This window comes from Rhizoctonia solani, chromosome 6 (assembly GCF_016906535.1).
Source record: "Rhizoctonia solani chromosome 6, complete sequence".
Classification (NCBI taxonomy): Eukaryota; Fungi; Basidiomycota; class Agaricomycetes; order Cantharellales; family Ceratobasidiaceae; genus Rhizoctonia; species Rhizoctonia solani.
In genome coordinates, this window is record NC_057375.1 from 1,198,014 (window position 1) to 1,215,099 (window position 17,086).

Here is a 17,086-nt window from a genome sequence, read left to right on the forward strand (position 1 = left end):
CCCACGGCCTATGATACTGTATTGGCATATCATGGGAACCGGCGCTTGTTTATCCTGTGCATATACTTACACCCTTCGCTGTGGACCCGTCTATTACTTCTCATAGACTAAAGTGGAAATGGTCACTATGAATTGTCTGCTTAAGGTAGTACATTAGTTACCAATAACAATATCCCTCGTAGCATTAGCAACCTATCCACGGAGACCGCCTATTGCACCCACGACCAGTACCGATTCGAAACCTACTTCAGCCCTCATGGATACCATTATAATAGGAGCATCGGTAAACACGAATGGACCATTGGACGACGCTCTGACTAACAATGACGTGGGAGGGAAAGCAATCGAAGTCGGAGGTAGCAAGGGACAACAACCTGGAACTTCCTCTGACATGTTCTGACTTCTTGTTGTCTCGCACTGGCTGCGCGCATACCAGTCTTGTGGAACTATGAACACACTTGATGGGGCAGATTGATGTTTGTAAACGATGCTGACTGATAGCATACAAGGTTAACAGCTCTCCATTTAAAAAAGTACATTCTTCACCCGGAAGACGTCATCCTTGGAACGACAGGCATACTCCTGTTTAAAGCGTGGATTGTATCAAGCACATGATTCTCAGTAAAGATAGCGGCACAGGCCAAATAGCCGTTGCGCACCTGAAGTTCACAAAGTAGCTTCACTGGACATTGCATGGAGGATAATTTACGCCTAGATACACCTTCAATAAAGAATCGAAACAAGCACGTGGTACATCTAATCCATATTCCCGATTACTGTAATCTATCAACATGTTCCGATAACCATCCAAGGACTAATGAGGTTAATTAGTAATGTGCCATTTAACCGAACCAAAACCAAAGGGTAACCTACCTATTAACGCCACTCGGTATTTGCGCAGTGTTATCGCCAATTGAAGCCCAGATATATCCTACAGTCCAATATTTTGTTAGCATGTAGCGTAACAAACCAGAGTCATAACACTAACCCAGGTATCGCACGACGTCACCGCGGGTGTATGCCTTTTCAGAATCCCACAGGCGCAAAAGCGTCACACAGATTTCCGGGTTGTGGAGTCGGTGTCCATACAGGGGAAGTGGTCGCATCGGTAGCCGAGACGGTCGTGGAAGGAGCGCCGGAAGTGATGGTGGTAGTGACCGGGCTGGAACTTGTAGTCGGCGTTGCGGTCGTGCTGCGTGTCGTCGTACTGCTGGCTGTGGGCCGAGTACTTGTCGATGTGGATGTCGGGGGCACATATGTCGGCGAAGCACTTGCACCGCCCTGCCCGAGGTTTTTCTTGATGTTGTCGAATTGTGAATACGGTAATAGATATGGTTAGGAGTATTGTCGAGTGAACCCATATTCTGGGCGGTGATCCGAACCAAACTGTCTGATCCTGTCTTGTCTCCAGAAAGCTCCCAGAACATTCCTAGTTTGCGTAGAATCGATCGTTATTTGCTTTGCAACAAGGTAACCGGTCGAACTTACCACCAGCCAATCCCTTCTTTGCAATGTACTGCCTTCATCTTGGCGATAGTGGGAGTATCGTATGAAACAAGCTCCTTGGTGGATGGGTTGTAACTGATACCATAGTTTGTTCTCGACAACTTCGGAGCCGTCTGGAGGCAAGGCCTTGTAGTCGTAAATTCCGGATTCGGCGGAGCCTGTACCAACTCCAGAGTATGATTGATGAATACCAGCAGTGTTTTGGAACGAGCGCCCATAAAGTGGGATTCCTAGAATGGATCATAAGGAGAGGATAATATTATGATACTACCCAAACTGACCTAGCGCATCTTGTTGGCCGGAACGCCGTTGGAAGTATACCATGAAATAGCAGTATCCGTACTTGATCCGGAGCCCGATCTACCGTAAAGATTCGCCTGGTCGTCAGACTAGAGATGAGTTCTGTAGTTAGTTTTGCCAATGCGAACGAAATAGGTAAGTCGGACTCACCACACTGGACCAAGCACCAGCGTAATCATAAGCTGGTTAAAATACGAATGAATGACGTCCAATAGGTGTCCATATTAATGACGTACCATCAAGTTCCACATTGTAAATATTTGTTCATGTCAGAAGCAAGCAGATTCTGGTAATTAGCGGCACCAGCGGGAACAGCAGCCTAAAGCCGGTATCAAATCAGCACACACTTCTGGTACATGATTATATTTTCCCAACCGATAATTGATAGGGGTTTATTCTCCCTTCTTCTTTGCGTGGGCATCGAGTGCCGTGCGCATCTCGGACAAAAGTGAGACGAACCCAGAGGCTTGTTCGGGGGTCTCTGGGTACTCGTAATCAATATCACTAAAAAGTTGATTTGACTCATCAATAAATGTCAGAGGTCGGGACCCGAAAGGAGCTTACATCCCGTCCAAGCCGTTGTCTTCCATCAACGCAATTGACTGTTGACAAAGGTTGCCCGGGCGCTTGCTGAGGTCACGAAATCAAATGACCAGCTTGAGAATACGTCCAGCCACCGATGGACAACAAAACTTTGATTGTTCGGTGCTTGAGTTTGAGGGCATAAAGCTGCTTGAAATTTCCCCTGTTGTGTGAAACATGATTGTTGAGGGACTGAACATAAAAGGCAGGTTATCGTTTCACTCACATATAGGTTATTACCGATTCGTCCCATGTGTCCCCATCGACTGAGGAATGTATAAGAATACAATCTATCCATCCATAGTATCACTTACAGTGCATCTAGAAGTATAAATCGATTAGATATGTTGGATAAATACATTGCGAAATCACTAACCTGTTGATCAGAGTATGTATCGGACAGTTTGGCCATGCCAGTCTGGCCATCGCAATCCCCAAAACTAACAAACGAGTCAGATGAAACGCATAACTCGATAAAACAACTGACGCATAAAGAATGTGCGTGATAGTATCGGTCGTAATATTTTGCGCGTCTAATGCAATCAAGCGCTCCACGTTAGACACCCAAAGTGGAGCCGCAAGCCAAAAGGATTGATCACTTACAAAAAGGCTGATTACCGTAGACTCCCCAGTTGGTAAATATCCGACGTTCACTTTGCCGCCTGGGCGGCGGTGATTTTACTTCGGGGCGGACACGACAAGTGCCTGGACTGATCGCTCGCTGGCTAGGATATGGGTGCACGAAAGCCGCCGGGCAGAGGCATTGCACTGCTCGCTACAGTAACTGTGAAAACAATTAAGAGCAAGGCCATACGGCCAAATAGGACGGTTAGATTGGACATCTTGAGCCAAGGCTTTTCGTGAGGTACGGTGGATCTGACAATGAAATGCAAAAAGTCGTAGCGTGGCGTAAAAATTGAGGCAAAGGCGGAGAGGACCAGGACCAGTGGGCAAGTGCAGCTGAGGATCAAAAGCTGGCTGGACTTGAGTCAAGTGCGAGGTGTCGTCTCAAGAGCGCAAGAGCACGCTGGGACTGAAAGAAGGACAGACTCCCCTCAAGGCGTGGTGTGATCAGCTCCCTTGCAGCGAGGCAGCCAGCAAGGTCTCCCAACGTGCCTAAGGAAGTGTGGAAGTGGGCAAGTGCAGCTGAGGATCAAAAGCTGGCTGGACTTGAGTCAAGTGCGGAGGTGGTCGTCTCAAGAGCGCAAGAGCACGCTGGGGACTGAAAGAAGGACAGACTCCCACTCAAGGCGTGGTTGATCAGCTCCGGCTTGCAGCGAGGCAGCCAGCAAGGTCTCCCAACGTGCCTAAGGAAGTGTGGATATCCATTTTAAAACAACGTGGCCGCAATGTTGATCGCATGCAATGCTTACTGTTCTGGAAGGCACCCACCCCAACTTTATCAAATTTCCAGACATAAGCCGTGGACAAGCGTATCTTCCTACTCCACCTGCTGCGGATAAAATATTGAGAAGATTCGATGGCTGTTTGCTATTGGCCTGTGTGGGTAGACAAGGGTGTCTTGATGAATTCCCAATTCCCTCGAGGCCCTCAAAAACCTTAACAGAGTGTATAGCCACCAACTTGGCATACAGCCGCTCTGCCGATCGACAGGTAATCATCTATCCAACTATACACTTGCCTAGTGCCTTCGTGCCACCTAAAGGAGCAAATGTAGCACAGAACCGAGTCTTAACTATACCTATTCTCCCACTTCTCTGGCAAGCTTGAAACACATCATCCCCCATCGTGTTTATCGAAACGTGGTTTGGCAGCCTTACAAATCTCTCAAACATCTTTGAAGGCCTATATTTGTACAGTTCCAGACTGAATGTGTGCCATCATATTCCAAATATAGCACTGATAACATCCACGGATGCTACCCAATCGCCTCGTGACATCCAGCGTGGAAATGAACTACGCACACTGATCAAGCACCTGTGTTCACAATGTATCTAGCAAGCCACGGAAGCATTCAGACACACCGTGAGAAGAGGGCACAAATATGTGCAATCCAAGATTACCTTGAAACAACACCTGAAGCGATTAAGCTTCGGAATATTCCGGAAGAAATACGGTACTTTATGTTCATAATAAAACCAGATTCGAGGACCATATTGTAATGCATTGGGCCAAGCCCTGCGCAGTCGAGAATTCCAGCCAATTCCAGCGTTTTGCATCTCTTGGCAGCCGATTATTCTAAACTGCTCAGGGTCCAGTCTTGGCAGCCATTTTGTATGCAGACCACAATTTGTACGTACCACAAATACATTGTAACACATGCATGCAACGCACAAAAATACAATAAAATGTTGACCTTTGTAATAATGGTCTCTGGCGTCCTCAAAAATGAGGTGGTCATGTAAACGCAACCGTCGTTCCAAGGTCCCCTGTTTCCGTGGCCCCATATACCTTGCAAGGACCTCATCCGCGCACAAGTAGTGGGGCCAAACACGCCAGACATGTCACAGGCTACTGATTTTTTTCTTTATATACTCATATACGTTGTATGTTAAAAACGATTGCATTTATGGTCCGTTGGTGTAATTGCAAATTGGTCAAGGAGACGAATCACGCTTGGTCTAGAAATGTAGACCCCACCCACGCGCCTGTGCCACTTCCGTCTTACGGGAGGTGCATGCGTCTGGGGTCCTACCTAGATCATCGGAGCGGAGTCGGCCCGTATCCGACGGACCGTTTATTTGGCCTTCTGACCGTGCCAGATCTTGCACGTATCTTACGGGTAGTCAACCACTTTATGTCATAATTAAATCAGATTCCGAGGGACCAATATTATAATGCATTGGGCCAAGGCCCTGCGCAGTCGAGAATTCCAGCCAATTCCAGCGTTTTGCATCTCTTGGCAGCCGTATATCGCGCAGTAAAGTAGACGAATCCCAGGGGTCCACGAAATAATATAGGTTTACGTATCAAAACCCATTCATAAAAATAGGCAACAAGAGATGTAGCATTGGATCTTATGGAAAGATATTTTTCTGTCTCCTGAGCATTAACCTTGAAAACATGTTAATTTAATTGGCTCTAGCCTACCTGACACCATCTCGTGTTATGTATAATCTCTCAGTACTCTGAAGGTATATATTAACTGAACAAACTCCGAACAATAACATATAGTATACCACCAGGTGCAAGGGACTCGTGCGTGGATGTTTACAAGGGACTCGTGCGTGGATGTTATAAGTGTAACTTGGTATCGTCTCCCTGGTATACGTCAGTACTAGCGAGGGAACGATAAACTAATATAAATAATCCCACCTTGCATCTTGAGATGGGCGGCCTCTCCATCACTTTCATTTATCCCCCTCTCTAGTGAACCGATTTGTACTCGTCCCAAGGTCATCGAGTTGAACAGTAACTACTTCGCCGGATAACATTTGGTTCTTTTAATCAGGTCATGCCCACAATTAGTTTTACACAGATAGGTGTTGGTTCAATACACTATATCGTACTGAACGAGTGCGGATAGCAGCAAATTCATTGTGGCCACTGCGAGTGGGTCCCGTACCACCCGAAGACATACGTCCATATTAACCTCTGATAGCTTTGTCTAACATAACCTCGCCTATTTCAAGATAAGTCAACTCCATGAAGGAACTTGAAACCGACCATACCCTGTCAGTGTAACCATCAAGGAAAGCGCATATATTTTACCTAGAATAAGATAATACATGCAATCGAACTGACAACGTGGTGACTCACCGGATAGTCTGTAAGCAAGGTAGCCACACCATGGTCAGAACCTGGAACCTGTTCATATGAAGCCCTCAGGATACCAAGATGACTGTACTTGACAAATGAATACCGACAAGATAACCATCAATGATCACTGCAATGGTGAGGGCCATTGGAGGTACAGCTGCCGCCTGTTCATTGGAAAAAGATCAGTATGTAACTCACGCGCGGATCTCAATCACCCACCCATATGACGTTCCACGCTGTGAGAAACACGCTTCTATGGTACTGGATGACCCTGATAGTATTCTGAGTGATTCTGGTAATTGCGTTGAGAAATGGAGGTCATTCACCGGTACGTTTTTATACAAGTAATACCCAGCTGAAAGTGGCAAAAATGATTAAAGCCAAGCCTATTTAAGTTCAACTCACTGGTGATGTCATTAAAAGATCAACCACGAAAGCGCCGAATGCCCATAGCCTACTGAGGTCACAGATGGGCGTCAGCTAATTGTAGGTACCCATCAGATAATGGTGCGTACAGGTTATTTGCTATTGATACGTGGAGGGATCATCAACTGTAGGTACCTGAGGTTCATGACAGTAGGCCCTTATGCCTCACCTTTGTTGATTGATTTTCTCCAGGTGACCCTTCGAGTTCAAGCAGACTATCAATAAGTTAGTTATTGTTGGGTTGGGCCGTACCTGGAGTAGGTGTTTACCATTGCAAGGCTGGAACCGGATGTCAACAGCCATAGAGCTAGATAAGGCGCAATGCACATCCACGGCGGCCAAGTATTCTCCAGCATCTCAGGATGTAAAAGCCTTGGACAGATATAGTAAGAAGCGCGTTGAACAGAGGAGGAAGAAACGGAGGCTGGAAATTCTCATCTAATCAGCACAATATCACCCTTTTCATTATGCTACCCACCGCTCTATGCCTGTATTGTGGCCAGTAATACGCTACTACCAGTGAAAACGGGCATGCTGGAGATGATGTTTGACCAAGCGCCAAAAGATTAACGAGCACTATGTGAGCTTTGAACTGCCATGGCTCTCTTTCTCTTGAATCACGACGGAAAAAGAGCAATAAAGTCCTGTAGGGCGACATCAGCGCGATCGTAAATAATTTACGACACGAATTCGCAGACCTTGGAATACGCAATGTAGCAAAGAACTCAAGGTCATTTCCTCCTGACTCATATGAAAGAAGTTCCACGAAGGCATAGTTGGAACAAATAACCTACGAATGTTTGATGCTAATGAGGTTAAGTACGTCCAAAGGTTGGGAGGGACTTGAATTGTAGATTATACGGTATAGCTGCCAAATTAGACTAGCGGGGGGCGAAGAAAGCCTCTGCCCAGGCCGGCTCTATCTATAGGCGATGGATTCTAATAGCGAACGATCACAGTTGTTGAAGCAACAAGATGCTTCACACAGAAGTGCGTATAGTATCAGCACTTCATACGCTGTGGCATTCTTTTTTCTTTGTCGATTCGTCCCTGGTGCGTTCGAAACTTCACACCCATGGAATAACACTTCTTGTGTTGCCTTGGTGCTGCGGCATCAATTAGACTCAGGGTGGTGAAATGATCTAGACTTTCGATCAGAGTAGGCTACCCTCGTTGGCCAATCACCTTGCTATAATGTGCGGCCTTCTGCGTATGAAAGATCGACTCAGAGGGACCTGAGGCAGATCCTACTGGGGGCGTGGATAAGCAGTCACGTGAAAGCCGTGTCTGGTCCAGAGTTTTACAAGATCTATTACATGGGCTTTACTGATCGTGACACCTAATGCGGGAAGCTGCTGAGCATTTTCTGTCACTGTTCCGATAGATACTTTAGTGTGCATTGGTAGCATAAAGGGAGCTTCTGTACAAAACTTAGTTCTTTTGTGTAACTATGCGAATAAGACTCTAAGCTCAAGACTCACATGAATGGGCATATGTCCCGATAAGTGTCTCATTGGGAATACCAACCTTAAGGTCAGTGTTCGGATTGGCTGCGGAATCAGATATCGGACTTAGCTATCAATGGCTAGCTCAAGCGTAAAGTATATTGTTCTCACGGGACCATAAGCTAGGTTGCCATTTCTTCCAGGTCGTACCCGAATTCAATGTATACAAATACACAAGATCCAGAGGGATGGGTAACCGGATTGATCCAGACTCATTAACTACCACCCTAGTATGTCAGTTGTTGAAGAAAGAACTCCTCATGATTAGATGTATGCATATGAATAGTCGGATGTAGCCGGCTGGGGCTTCTCCGGTCCAGCCCCATCGAAGAGCCCGCTTGAGTTTTGCTGCACCCCTTGTGAAAGGCCAATATTTCAAGGGCTGAGAGCGGCGCGATACATATCAGTTGGTTACCAAGAGCTGGTTTCTCTGCGATTATGCGCATACTACCAGGTAGGGAAGTACTCACAAAACTGGAAAGAATGTGTGCGTACCCACTAACGGACATAGATAATACGAGCGCTTTTCAGAACAGAGGCACGTTTTTTGAAATGTGCTCGGGGGCTAAATATACAAACAATTTGCTTCCAGGTATAAACATGGGATAAGCTGGAAGAACAGCTTTCTGGGCAAGAACCGAAAATCCGAGGTGAAGAAGTGTCCCAAATCAAGAAATAAGATGGAGCGAGAATCGTCGAAAACTACATCAAAGAGCAGTCAAAAAAAACAAGGTAGACATTTCATGCATACGTGCGTGTGTTATTCGTGTGTAACATGTGGTATAGTAACGTGGCCAATGTCGATTTTGTGCCCAAGAATGGCAGGGCGTGTCGTAATGGATGCCTCAACAATAACACGGAGTAAAGGGCGACGGAGAGGGACGTTCAAGTGACAAAGAGAGGATCAAATGTTCGGCCAGCGAACTAAGTCAATTGAGGGAGGTGGCGCTTAGAGCAAATCTTCAGCACCTGCCGAAGCACAAGCGAGAACGGAAGTGTCTTGGGTTGGCTATATCGTACGGAATTCGTTCGTTAGTCAAACGTCCCTTCCAGTTGAATGACGGAAATAAAAAAAAACGCATACAACCGCACCGTGACAGTTGCCGCCAAATATCAAATATCAAATGCTAAACTCACCTGGTCATCCCATTAAATTCAAACATATCCCATGGTCCGCAACTTAGCCTCTTCGATCAACCCCTTTCCTCCTACTACGTTAAACGTGGATAAAATGCCCGCCATAGCAAGCCATGGCTGATCGGCAGCGAGGTGCACGCCAGGGCAAATGCGACGACCGAAGCCGAACACATACCGCAGCGGATTAGGGTCCGCATGTGGCCCAAGATGTCGTTTGGGTTCAAAGGTGTGTGGTGAAGAATAGAGTGCTGGGTCGTGGAGGATTGCCCTGATTTGATTGGTTGAGTAGCCAAGAAATAGTTTGCAGGCATTCGGAGGTAGAAAGGAAGAGAAATAGTTAGATTAAGTACCTCTGCCCGTAACAAGCGAAGCACATACCAAAGATTCGCACGTATAATAGTTCCAACCGGAAAGGTGTAGCCGTGGTATATTTCTTCTTGTGTAACAGCGTGCGGCAAGCCTATTAGAATCCGAACTCAGCACTTTGTCGTTCATGAAGAGTGGCAAGAGGCTCATTTAGAGCCTCTATATGAGCAGGGGAGTTTCAAGGAAGAAGCAGTGCACAAGGTCGCTGCCCATTCTCCTCTGCGAATCCGACCCAAATGCCGGTGGTCATCGTATTATGCACACGACATATCACCAGTATCCAACCAGCGTAAAAGCAACTTTGTTCTAAATGTAGAACATAAAACTTACCCATACTCAGGCCAGGGTTTATCCTCATTACCTCCTTGAATACAGCTTCAAGATATGGCAGTTGATGTCGGTCTTCGAATCCTGGCAAACGCTCCGGAACGGGAATAATACATGCATTGGTTGAGACCTCTCCTTCAGTACCAGCGGTAGCCGGAGCTCCTGAATATGACCTTTGGCTCCTAATACTCTCACGATTTCGTCCTGCGCAAGTTTTTGAACGCCCGGGTTTGCGGCCATCATGAGGAGGAAAGTGTTGATCACCGCCACAGTCTTTCCCCTCGTTTTAGCTGAGCGAACATTATGGAAGTAAAACGGGAATGACGCATACCGTGTCACTGCCCCCAACAAAGATTGCCGACGCAGTCCACTTGATCAAATCTTGGTCGTGTGCAGTCGCCTCGTCGGGCCCACCCTTGATTGCTAAGAATTGGATACGAAACTATGGCGAGCGGTTCCAGCACGCTGATTGATGACAGTATTAAAACCAATACATATCAGGCAAGGGCGGATGGGAATACGAACCATTTCGGTCTTAACTTGCTCGAATGGCCTCCGGCATATGCCTCCCGCAGTGCGTGTCCTTCGGCCCCAACTTGAAGAAATCGAGTTCCAGGTAACCACCGAGGAAGGTTGACCACTGGATGTAGAAGGAAGTCAAATTAGGCCAAAAGAGGAAGTGATGTGCATACGCCATGGGAATGCCTCAACAATCGGATATTTCCCTTCCCGGATCTTCATCATGGCGGCATGAATAAGGCCGATGAAAGGATCATGAGGTTTGACTTCGTGTCCGTAAGCTACGTTCAGGATAAATCGAGTGGCCGCTCTAAAGTGGGGGCAATGAGCACTAGTTGAGTCTTTGAGCGAGAGCCCACTTACTCTCGAACAAGCGACATTGGCTGCGCTGAGCTCGCAGGATGGCCTACTCCCATCGCCTGGTTGACGCTGGCTGTATTCACCTTGTCATTGTTTGTCAACATGCTCCCGCCCAAACCGGCCATTCGGCGGAGCATATACTTGACGTTATTAACTTCAATGGGTTGGTAACTTCGCACTGCCGTGGCATGCATAGCGCTCGCCATGACCCGGCGGAGCTTGCGGAATCGCTCATCGGGTTGATGGAGACCAACCGATGTGTTGTAACCCATGCTATCAGCGGCCAAATGCAAATAGATGTTGTGGTCAGATTAGGTATATTTTTGACAAATGTCAACGTCAACGTCAACGTTAAGGAAGCCGCAAGGATTAGACTCACACGTCTCCCATCATCACTTCACGGGGTCGTCCGCTTGTCGAAGCAGCACGCTTGTCCAGCAATTCAACAGCGTCAGCGGCCGAATTGATAATAACCGTATTTGTGCCCATAAAATGAAGAGTGACTAAATTTCCTATTAAACCCAGCAAAATTGGAAGGTAAGCAACCAAAGATAAAGAAATCGCAAGCTATGTGGGAGCGAAGCGAATAATCCTTACCAAATGACTTCGTCCACTCCGCAGCAATAAGATGCAACCTAGGAGACTTGACCAGGTCGACATGTCCCCATATCGGATGAGCTGGCGGACCAGCTGGCAGGCGGCCGCGTCGAATGCGCCAGGAAATAACGCGGATAACGAGCGCACAAAGGCAGGCGCTAATGAGCACCAGAGGGGAATAAAGACTCGGACAGGAACCATGGGAGGCACACATTCAACTTTTTCTAGCCTACTGCGATTATATACGACTCGCGCCACCGACGGAGAAACGGAGTGTCTTGCTGAGATTGGTATCGTGCTTTCCGTTCTTGTGGGTCTTCCTTGCCCCTTCCTGGGTTCAACCATGTGCCTGTCCCTCACCAATATGCCTTTCATGGTCTATCATATTTCTCGACTAGCCTACAACTACCGGCCCCTATTCATTCGTACCTCATCGCGCCCAGACCCAGCCAATATCTCTCTTACACCTTAATCGTGGCTGTCGTTGAGGAGACTAGATCGATTATGCACGTCCCGTCGATGGGTATGTATTGTCGAGTGATAACCTTGATCGCCTCCTGAGCAACTAGTCCTCCTACTAGCGCCGCTGTTGTTGGCAATTCGGCCGTTGGTGCTCGGTGTCTAGCAAACCCCAGTTTGAGTCGGAATCAATCACATGCCATTGTGGTCGGCCCACAATAGGCGGCAATTGAAAAGAAAAAAAGGCTTGTCAGTAATTTCGCTTGTACAGCCATGCCAAGACAGTAGAAGGACATCTGCCAGAATCCCTCCCACGCCATAACTCTCCCTCATGCCCCTGCATTTGCGGGCTTGAAATATGCATGAAATACTCCGACATCCATCTCCGGGTTGACGGATAATCGGCTTCGGCTCTACACCAGCCACCCCGATCGGCTCCGCACGTCAATTAGTGGGCTTTGGATGGGGGCTGAGGTGCGAAAGGCGTGAAGGGCCAGTTTGGAAGAATCAGCGGAAAAGTGAATGGCTCGAAAAGAAGGGTGTATCAAGGAATATGATCTTTGGCGTAGGATACGAGATCTCAGTCGGACCAACGGCCGCATGAGAGTTACTCCCGTCACCGGAACGACAGTCCAACCAACGCTCGCCAACTCTCGAAGATTTGAGACTCAAAAAGATTGAATCGTATTCAATCCACGATGAGGTGACGTGAGGTAAACCAACAAACCGGTGTACCAATACGAAGATAACTCGAGGCAAGGCAAACCAAATTAAGGGTCCTACTCACAGCTCGCCCAGCGCTATCTTGCCCTCTTCACCAGCATCACCACCAATCAATGTATTGAAGCATTGCTCGAGTAGAACGTAATCCTCGTCTGATCCTGGGGTAGGTGATCGGCCGTGGGTAGTTTCGAATGCAAAACGCGTGCCAAGTGCAGCGAAGGTCGCAGTTCCGGACGGAGCAATAGCCAAGGACTGGGCTATACGCGCAAAATCGACGTTGGGCACAATAGTAAATAATAGCACCGAGTTTACAGTGGGCGATCGAGGCCGCATATACAATGTAGTTTATGCGACATGGATCCCATTCATCCGTGGTCGGTGTTAGGGTCGGGGAGATTGCCGTGCCCGCGTTGATTCATGTTACACGAATCGCAAAAATGCCGGGAAGTGTGTGGGTGACAGGCGAGTCGAGACCGAATATTCCCATGTCGAATGAACATCGCAATTTCGAGGTGTCCACATTGAGCCCAGGTCCCAATATCCACCCACAGTGTGTGGGTCCAGATGCAGTTCGCGAGTGTGCATAAGTGGTAACATATGCGCAGGGTTGCTCGGTCAGCATACATCAGTACCACGGAGAAACGGGATGAGTAACGATTAGATTGGAAACTGAAATCTAATGGGCGTGATAGTGTCCATGGATTAGGAATATCTGTGATTGGGTGGTGCAAGAACTGTGATGCCGCTTGGTGGACCAGCACCAGGATACAAATCGAGGCCCAAACCAGAAGCAAGATGGTGGAATAGATAATGCCACGAGCGATGGACTCAAAATTGTTACTCACCAATAGCATCTGGCCTCAAGGCCCCCCATTCCTGACCACGAAGAACCTTGAGTCCATGCGCATTCTTGACAAACTCACAATCGCATCGTCTGAGATACCTGGAACTTCCCCATCACCCTCAACGTGCCTCTGACCAGTCTGCGCCACCACCTCTCGTAGGAGCCCTATGTATTCCTTGCGCTCGGCATCGGCTTGTCGCTTGTACATAGCCTGCACCCAATATATTGCTTCGTATCTGCTTTCATATCGGGTATAGATGCGGCTAAAGGTAAATAACCTCGAGCAGCGGTGAACAAATGCAAGGCGCGGAGAAGGGCCCAGAATTGACTCGTCCCGACACCCCCGTTTCCAGCAGCATTGAGGTAACCAGTGCATTTCTCATCGGCAAATAGGGCTTGAATATCTCTCGGCACGTCTGTTAGGGTCCATGCACGGTAAGCTTGTGCAACGGCCTCGTCAAAGTTTTCCTCGTCTATTTGACCTTCATCGCCGTAACCTGTGCTTTGAAAGCCTGTTTCTCAGAGTAAGAGGTTGGAGGATTCCCGTCGTGCTGTTAAACGGGGCCATCAATGTAATTCCCCAAAGATTCACGGCTAGTATAGGGGCGGGGTATTAGGATAAAAGGACAATAGCGGAGGTTTGGGGTGAGACATGCGTACAAGCGTTTGGGATGATAACCCAGCATCCCCACGCCACACTACCAATGAAACGTAGGCTGAAAACTCACCGCTGCTTTCCAATCATGCATCGCGCGCACGAGGATATAGACATAGGGTACATGCCCATGGTCTGTCGGATCCATCGCCGGAAAGTCCAGGGAGAGTGAATGCTCGAGAAGCTCGGGGAAAGGCTTGTCGATCCTGAGGGAGGGTGCTGTCTCAGAGTGGGAGTCCACAACTAGTAGGATCAACGGGCGGCCGGATAAACGATAGGGTATGAATTAAGGTATTAGGGGTGATCTAGAAGCATGGTATGCGATATGAACTTACCCGCATGCTCATGTAACTGAATGGTAAAATCGGCTAGGAACCCGGCTGTACGTACAACCACTAGTGGAGGATGCGCTACATTAGACCAAAGCAAAGAGGCTAGCTTTCGCAAAGGACCATCGGGCAAGTTGTGTGCAATGACCAACGTAAAGCCTGTAATGTATGCTGGATCTTTTTCGAGGACTTCTTCGATATTCTATTATCAAAATTCATATGTGAGTCCAGGTCATACTTTCCGGACGGATTGAAGTTACTGAAGTATTGGCGACGCCTTCAACAGAATCGTTTAATTCAGACAGCAACCGGATTGCTTCCTCAGCTCGGGGCTTCCCAATACTACTGTATTCAAGGAAGAAGTTGTTCCCCACGTCCTCCGAAGACACTGATCGGTGGTCCATGATAGTGAAGTGGCCAATACCTGTACAGGGTCAATATACCTTGCATTTCTAACTCGAAAAGAATGTCACCTGGAAGCACAAGATTCTTCATGATCGAACTGGACGTAGCAGTGGACCCGACCACGAGTATTCGAGCAGATTCAAGTGCATTCTGTCCTGCAGTTGCCCATAGTCTGGGTGAGATTATTCCATGAGTGTCTCCCCACAAATACGTTGGAGCTACCTTAGCTGGCGGTCGTATCTCCTGGTTTTTGCATCAGGTTGTCTGAGAAGCCACTGGTGAGTATAATGGAATATCCCCCATACATGGGTAGCATACCCTTGGGTCGAGATGGCTGTCGTCAACTCTTCGATGGTTTGGGCCTCTCCAGTAGACATATTCTTTTTTGTAGTCTATTCCGAGTAAAATATAACATCTCCCTTTATCAACGCATTGATGTGGAAATGGCTCACATGCAGTTCAAGCCCTCCACCTCGTAAAGCGTCGTGGCGCGAGTAAGAGACAAAATTGCAAATTGAAGCCAATAACACGAGTCACGTGCAAGGCCCCTAATACGTTGGATCCGTGACCCTTCTCGCTGCCCACCACACCTGTATCCATAACTTGACGAATTTTTACGACTAGGTACAATGGTATGATATTTAGAAAATAAAATGGAACAAGAAAAAACTAACACCGATAATCTTTAGGCTGACAATGCTGGTACGATACTTATTTGACCTGGGATGGCCCTTTGCATCACTCTTACCTCGAATTAATGGTAAATTAGAGTACAAAGAGGCTTTTGCTCTTTTCGACAAGCGGGGAACCGGTTTTGTACCTCGCGAACAAATTGGAGATCTTCTCCGCGCCCTCGGTCAGAACCCAACCCAAGGCGAGGTTGCAGAGATTGCCAGCAACGCCCCGCGCGAAGGTATGTGTATATGCTCTTTGATCGATGACATATATCTCATTATTATTCTCTCTTCTTAGTCGATTATAAAACATTCCTGGCTATCTTGAACCGTCCCGATGGCTTCAAGCCCGCAGGCACTCCTGGTAAGCACATCTTTACGTGTCTATACGCTACTGATTTATTCATGATTGCAACAGAGGAATTCATTCGTGGATTCCAGGTCTTCGACAAGGAGGGTAATGGTTTCATTGGTGCAGGAGAACTTCGTTACGTTCTTACCCAGCTCGGGAAAAGATGACTGACGAAGAGGTTGATGAGCTTCTGAAAGGCGTTCAAATTGGACCGTACGTAAACTCTACACATGGGATTCTTTGAGCTCACTGTTACCTCCAGAGACGGAAACGTAAACTACGAGAGCTTTACTCGTATGATCCTCAGCCAATGATTTATTGTGCCAACTGTATCGTGAAACTGTCTTTGTTCTTGTTCAATCCTACTATATTAAACATTCCGGTTGGTGAGCGTATACTGAACTGTTTGTAAGAACCCTTGATTTTTGCGAAGGCAACCAATCCACTGTGTACACGGGCTCAAAATGATTGCTTGGATGGAATTGGTAGGATACCCGTTCTCAGTTGGCTTAATCGTAAATTGGTATAGAGCACGCCAAGGTACATGTAACCCCTCTTGACAATATTTTCTCAAGTACAATCCCTTGAATTGGCGTGTAGACCCTCGCTATTTCTGATAAAGCTTTCCCGAAATCGCCGAGAAGGTACTTTTCTTGAGGAACTTGGCGGCTGTTCCCCTGCCTACTCACGCCGAAGTAGACAAATGGAAGAAGTTGAATAGCGAGCATACTTAGCTCAACCTTCACCCGAAATGATGGGCAAGTAGTGAGTTGCTCCGTGTGTTAGCACTTATGGGTCACTAATACACAACACGCGAGAAGATGGGAATGGCTATAAGGAAATGATTCGCAGGTCCCGTGTGTTTCGCCGCCGTCGCTCCGGATACGACGACCTGGGCTACTGTTGGGGCCTTTCACTCGATCATCCCAGTTTACGGTGAACTATTCAACTCTGCACCAGCCTTCTGTGTCCACACGATTGCGACTCTATTGTCTAACACTACAAGGCCATAAATACACAATATGCCGACAATCCCTGAAACAGTAAATGGAAAATCCTTTCAACCCGAGAGAAAAGTATAAGAGTATGGAGAGGGTGTATGTATGCATAGCCTCCGATCCGTATTATCAGCAAGAGAAGCAAGCCATGAATGCGAGTGGCACGACAAAGCAACATGCCATCATGGATTGTAATCCACCGAGTCCATCACAGCTTGCATCCGCACAGCTCTGGATAAGTGCCCATTGGTCTGTCAGTATCTGGATATCAAAGAAAGGGGCTATGCAGGGCTATGATTAAC

The 17,086-nt window shown here is 47.5% G+C and overlaps 3 protein-coding genes across 3 annotated transcripts; 1 reads left to right on the plus strand and 2 right to left on the minus strand.

Annotated features, from left to right (window-relative positions):
* Window positions 1-1,026: 1,026 nt before the first annotated feature.
* Window positions 1,027-3,230, minus strand: RhiXN_05816 (chitinase; the record flags this gene model as incomplete). The annotated part of the gene is made up of 13 exons (XM_043325632.1): window positions 1,027-1,296; window positions 1,489-1,736; window positions 1,788-1,866; window positions 1,957-1,960; window positions 2,266-2,310; window positions 2,371-2,436; window positions 2,474-2,551; window positions 2,615-2,654; window positions 2,703-2,709; window positions 2,765-2,828; window positions 2,876-2,921; window positions 2,992-3,156; window positions 3,203-3,230. 13 exons carry the CDS (start codon window positions 3,228-3,230, stop codon window positions 1,027-1,029), a joined length of 1,140 nt encoding a protein of 379 aa, XP_043181064.1.
* A 5,964-nt stretch (window positions 3,231-9,194) lies between these two features.
* Window positions 9,195-15,137, minus strand: RhiXN_05817 (cytochrome P450 family protein; the record flags this gene model as incomplete). The annotated part of the gene is made up of 21 exons (XM_043325633.1): window positions 9,195-9,444; window positions 9,555-9,636; window positions 9,873-10,149; window positions 10,201-10,311; window positions 10,391-10,509; window positions 10,562-10,698; window positions 10,752-11,021; window positions 11,128-11,260; window positions 11,346-11,503; window positions 11,811-11,966; window positions 12,592-12,784; window positions 13,373-13,403; window positions 13,451-13,599; window positions 13,650-13,873; window positions 14,032-14,069; window positions 14,100-14,269; window positions 14,362-14,557; window positions 14,616-14,779; window positions 14,829-14,932; window positions 14,983-15,024; window positions 15,079-15,137. The coding sequence occupies 21 exons, from the start codon at window positions 15,135-15,137 to the stop codon at window positions 9,195-9,197; spliced, it is 3,063 nt and encodes a 1,020-aa protein (XP_043181065.1).
* A 252-nt stretch (window positions 15,138-15,389) lies between these two features.
* On the plus strand, window positions 15,390-16,100 carry RhiXN_05818 (myosin regulatory light chain cdc4; the record flags this gene model as incomplete). The annotated part of the gene is made up of 7 exons (XM_043325634.1): window positions 15,390-15,392; window positions 15,450-15,462; window positions 15,530-15,673; window positions 15,733-15,798; window positions 15,853-15,891; window positions 15,939-15,999; window positions 16,049-16,100. 7 exons carry the CDS (start codon window positions 15,390-15,392, stop codon window positions 16,098-16,100), a joined length of 378 nt encoding a protein of 125 aa, XP_043181066.1.
* Window positions 16,101-17,086: the final 986 nt, after the last annotated feature.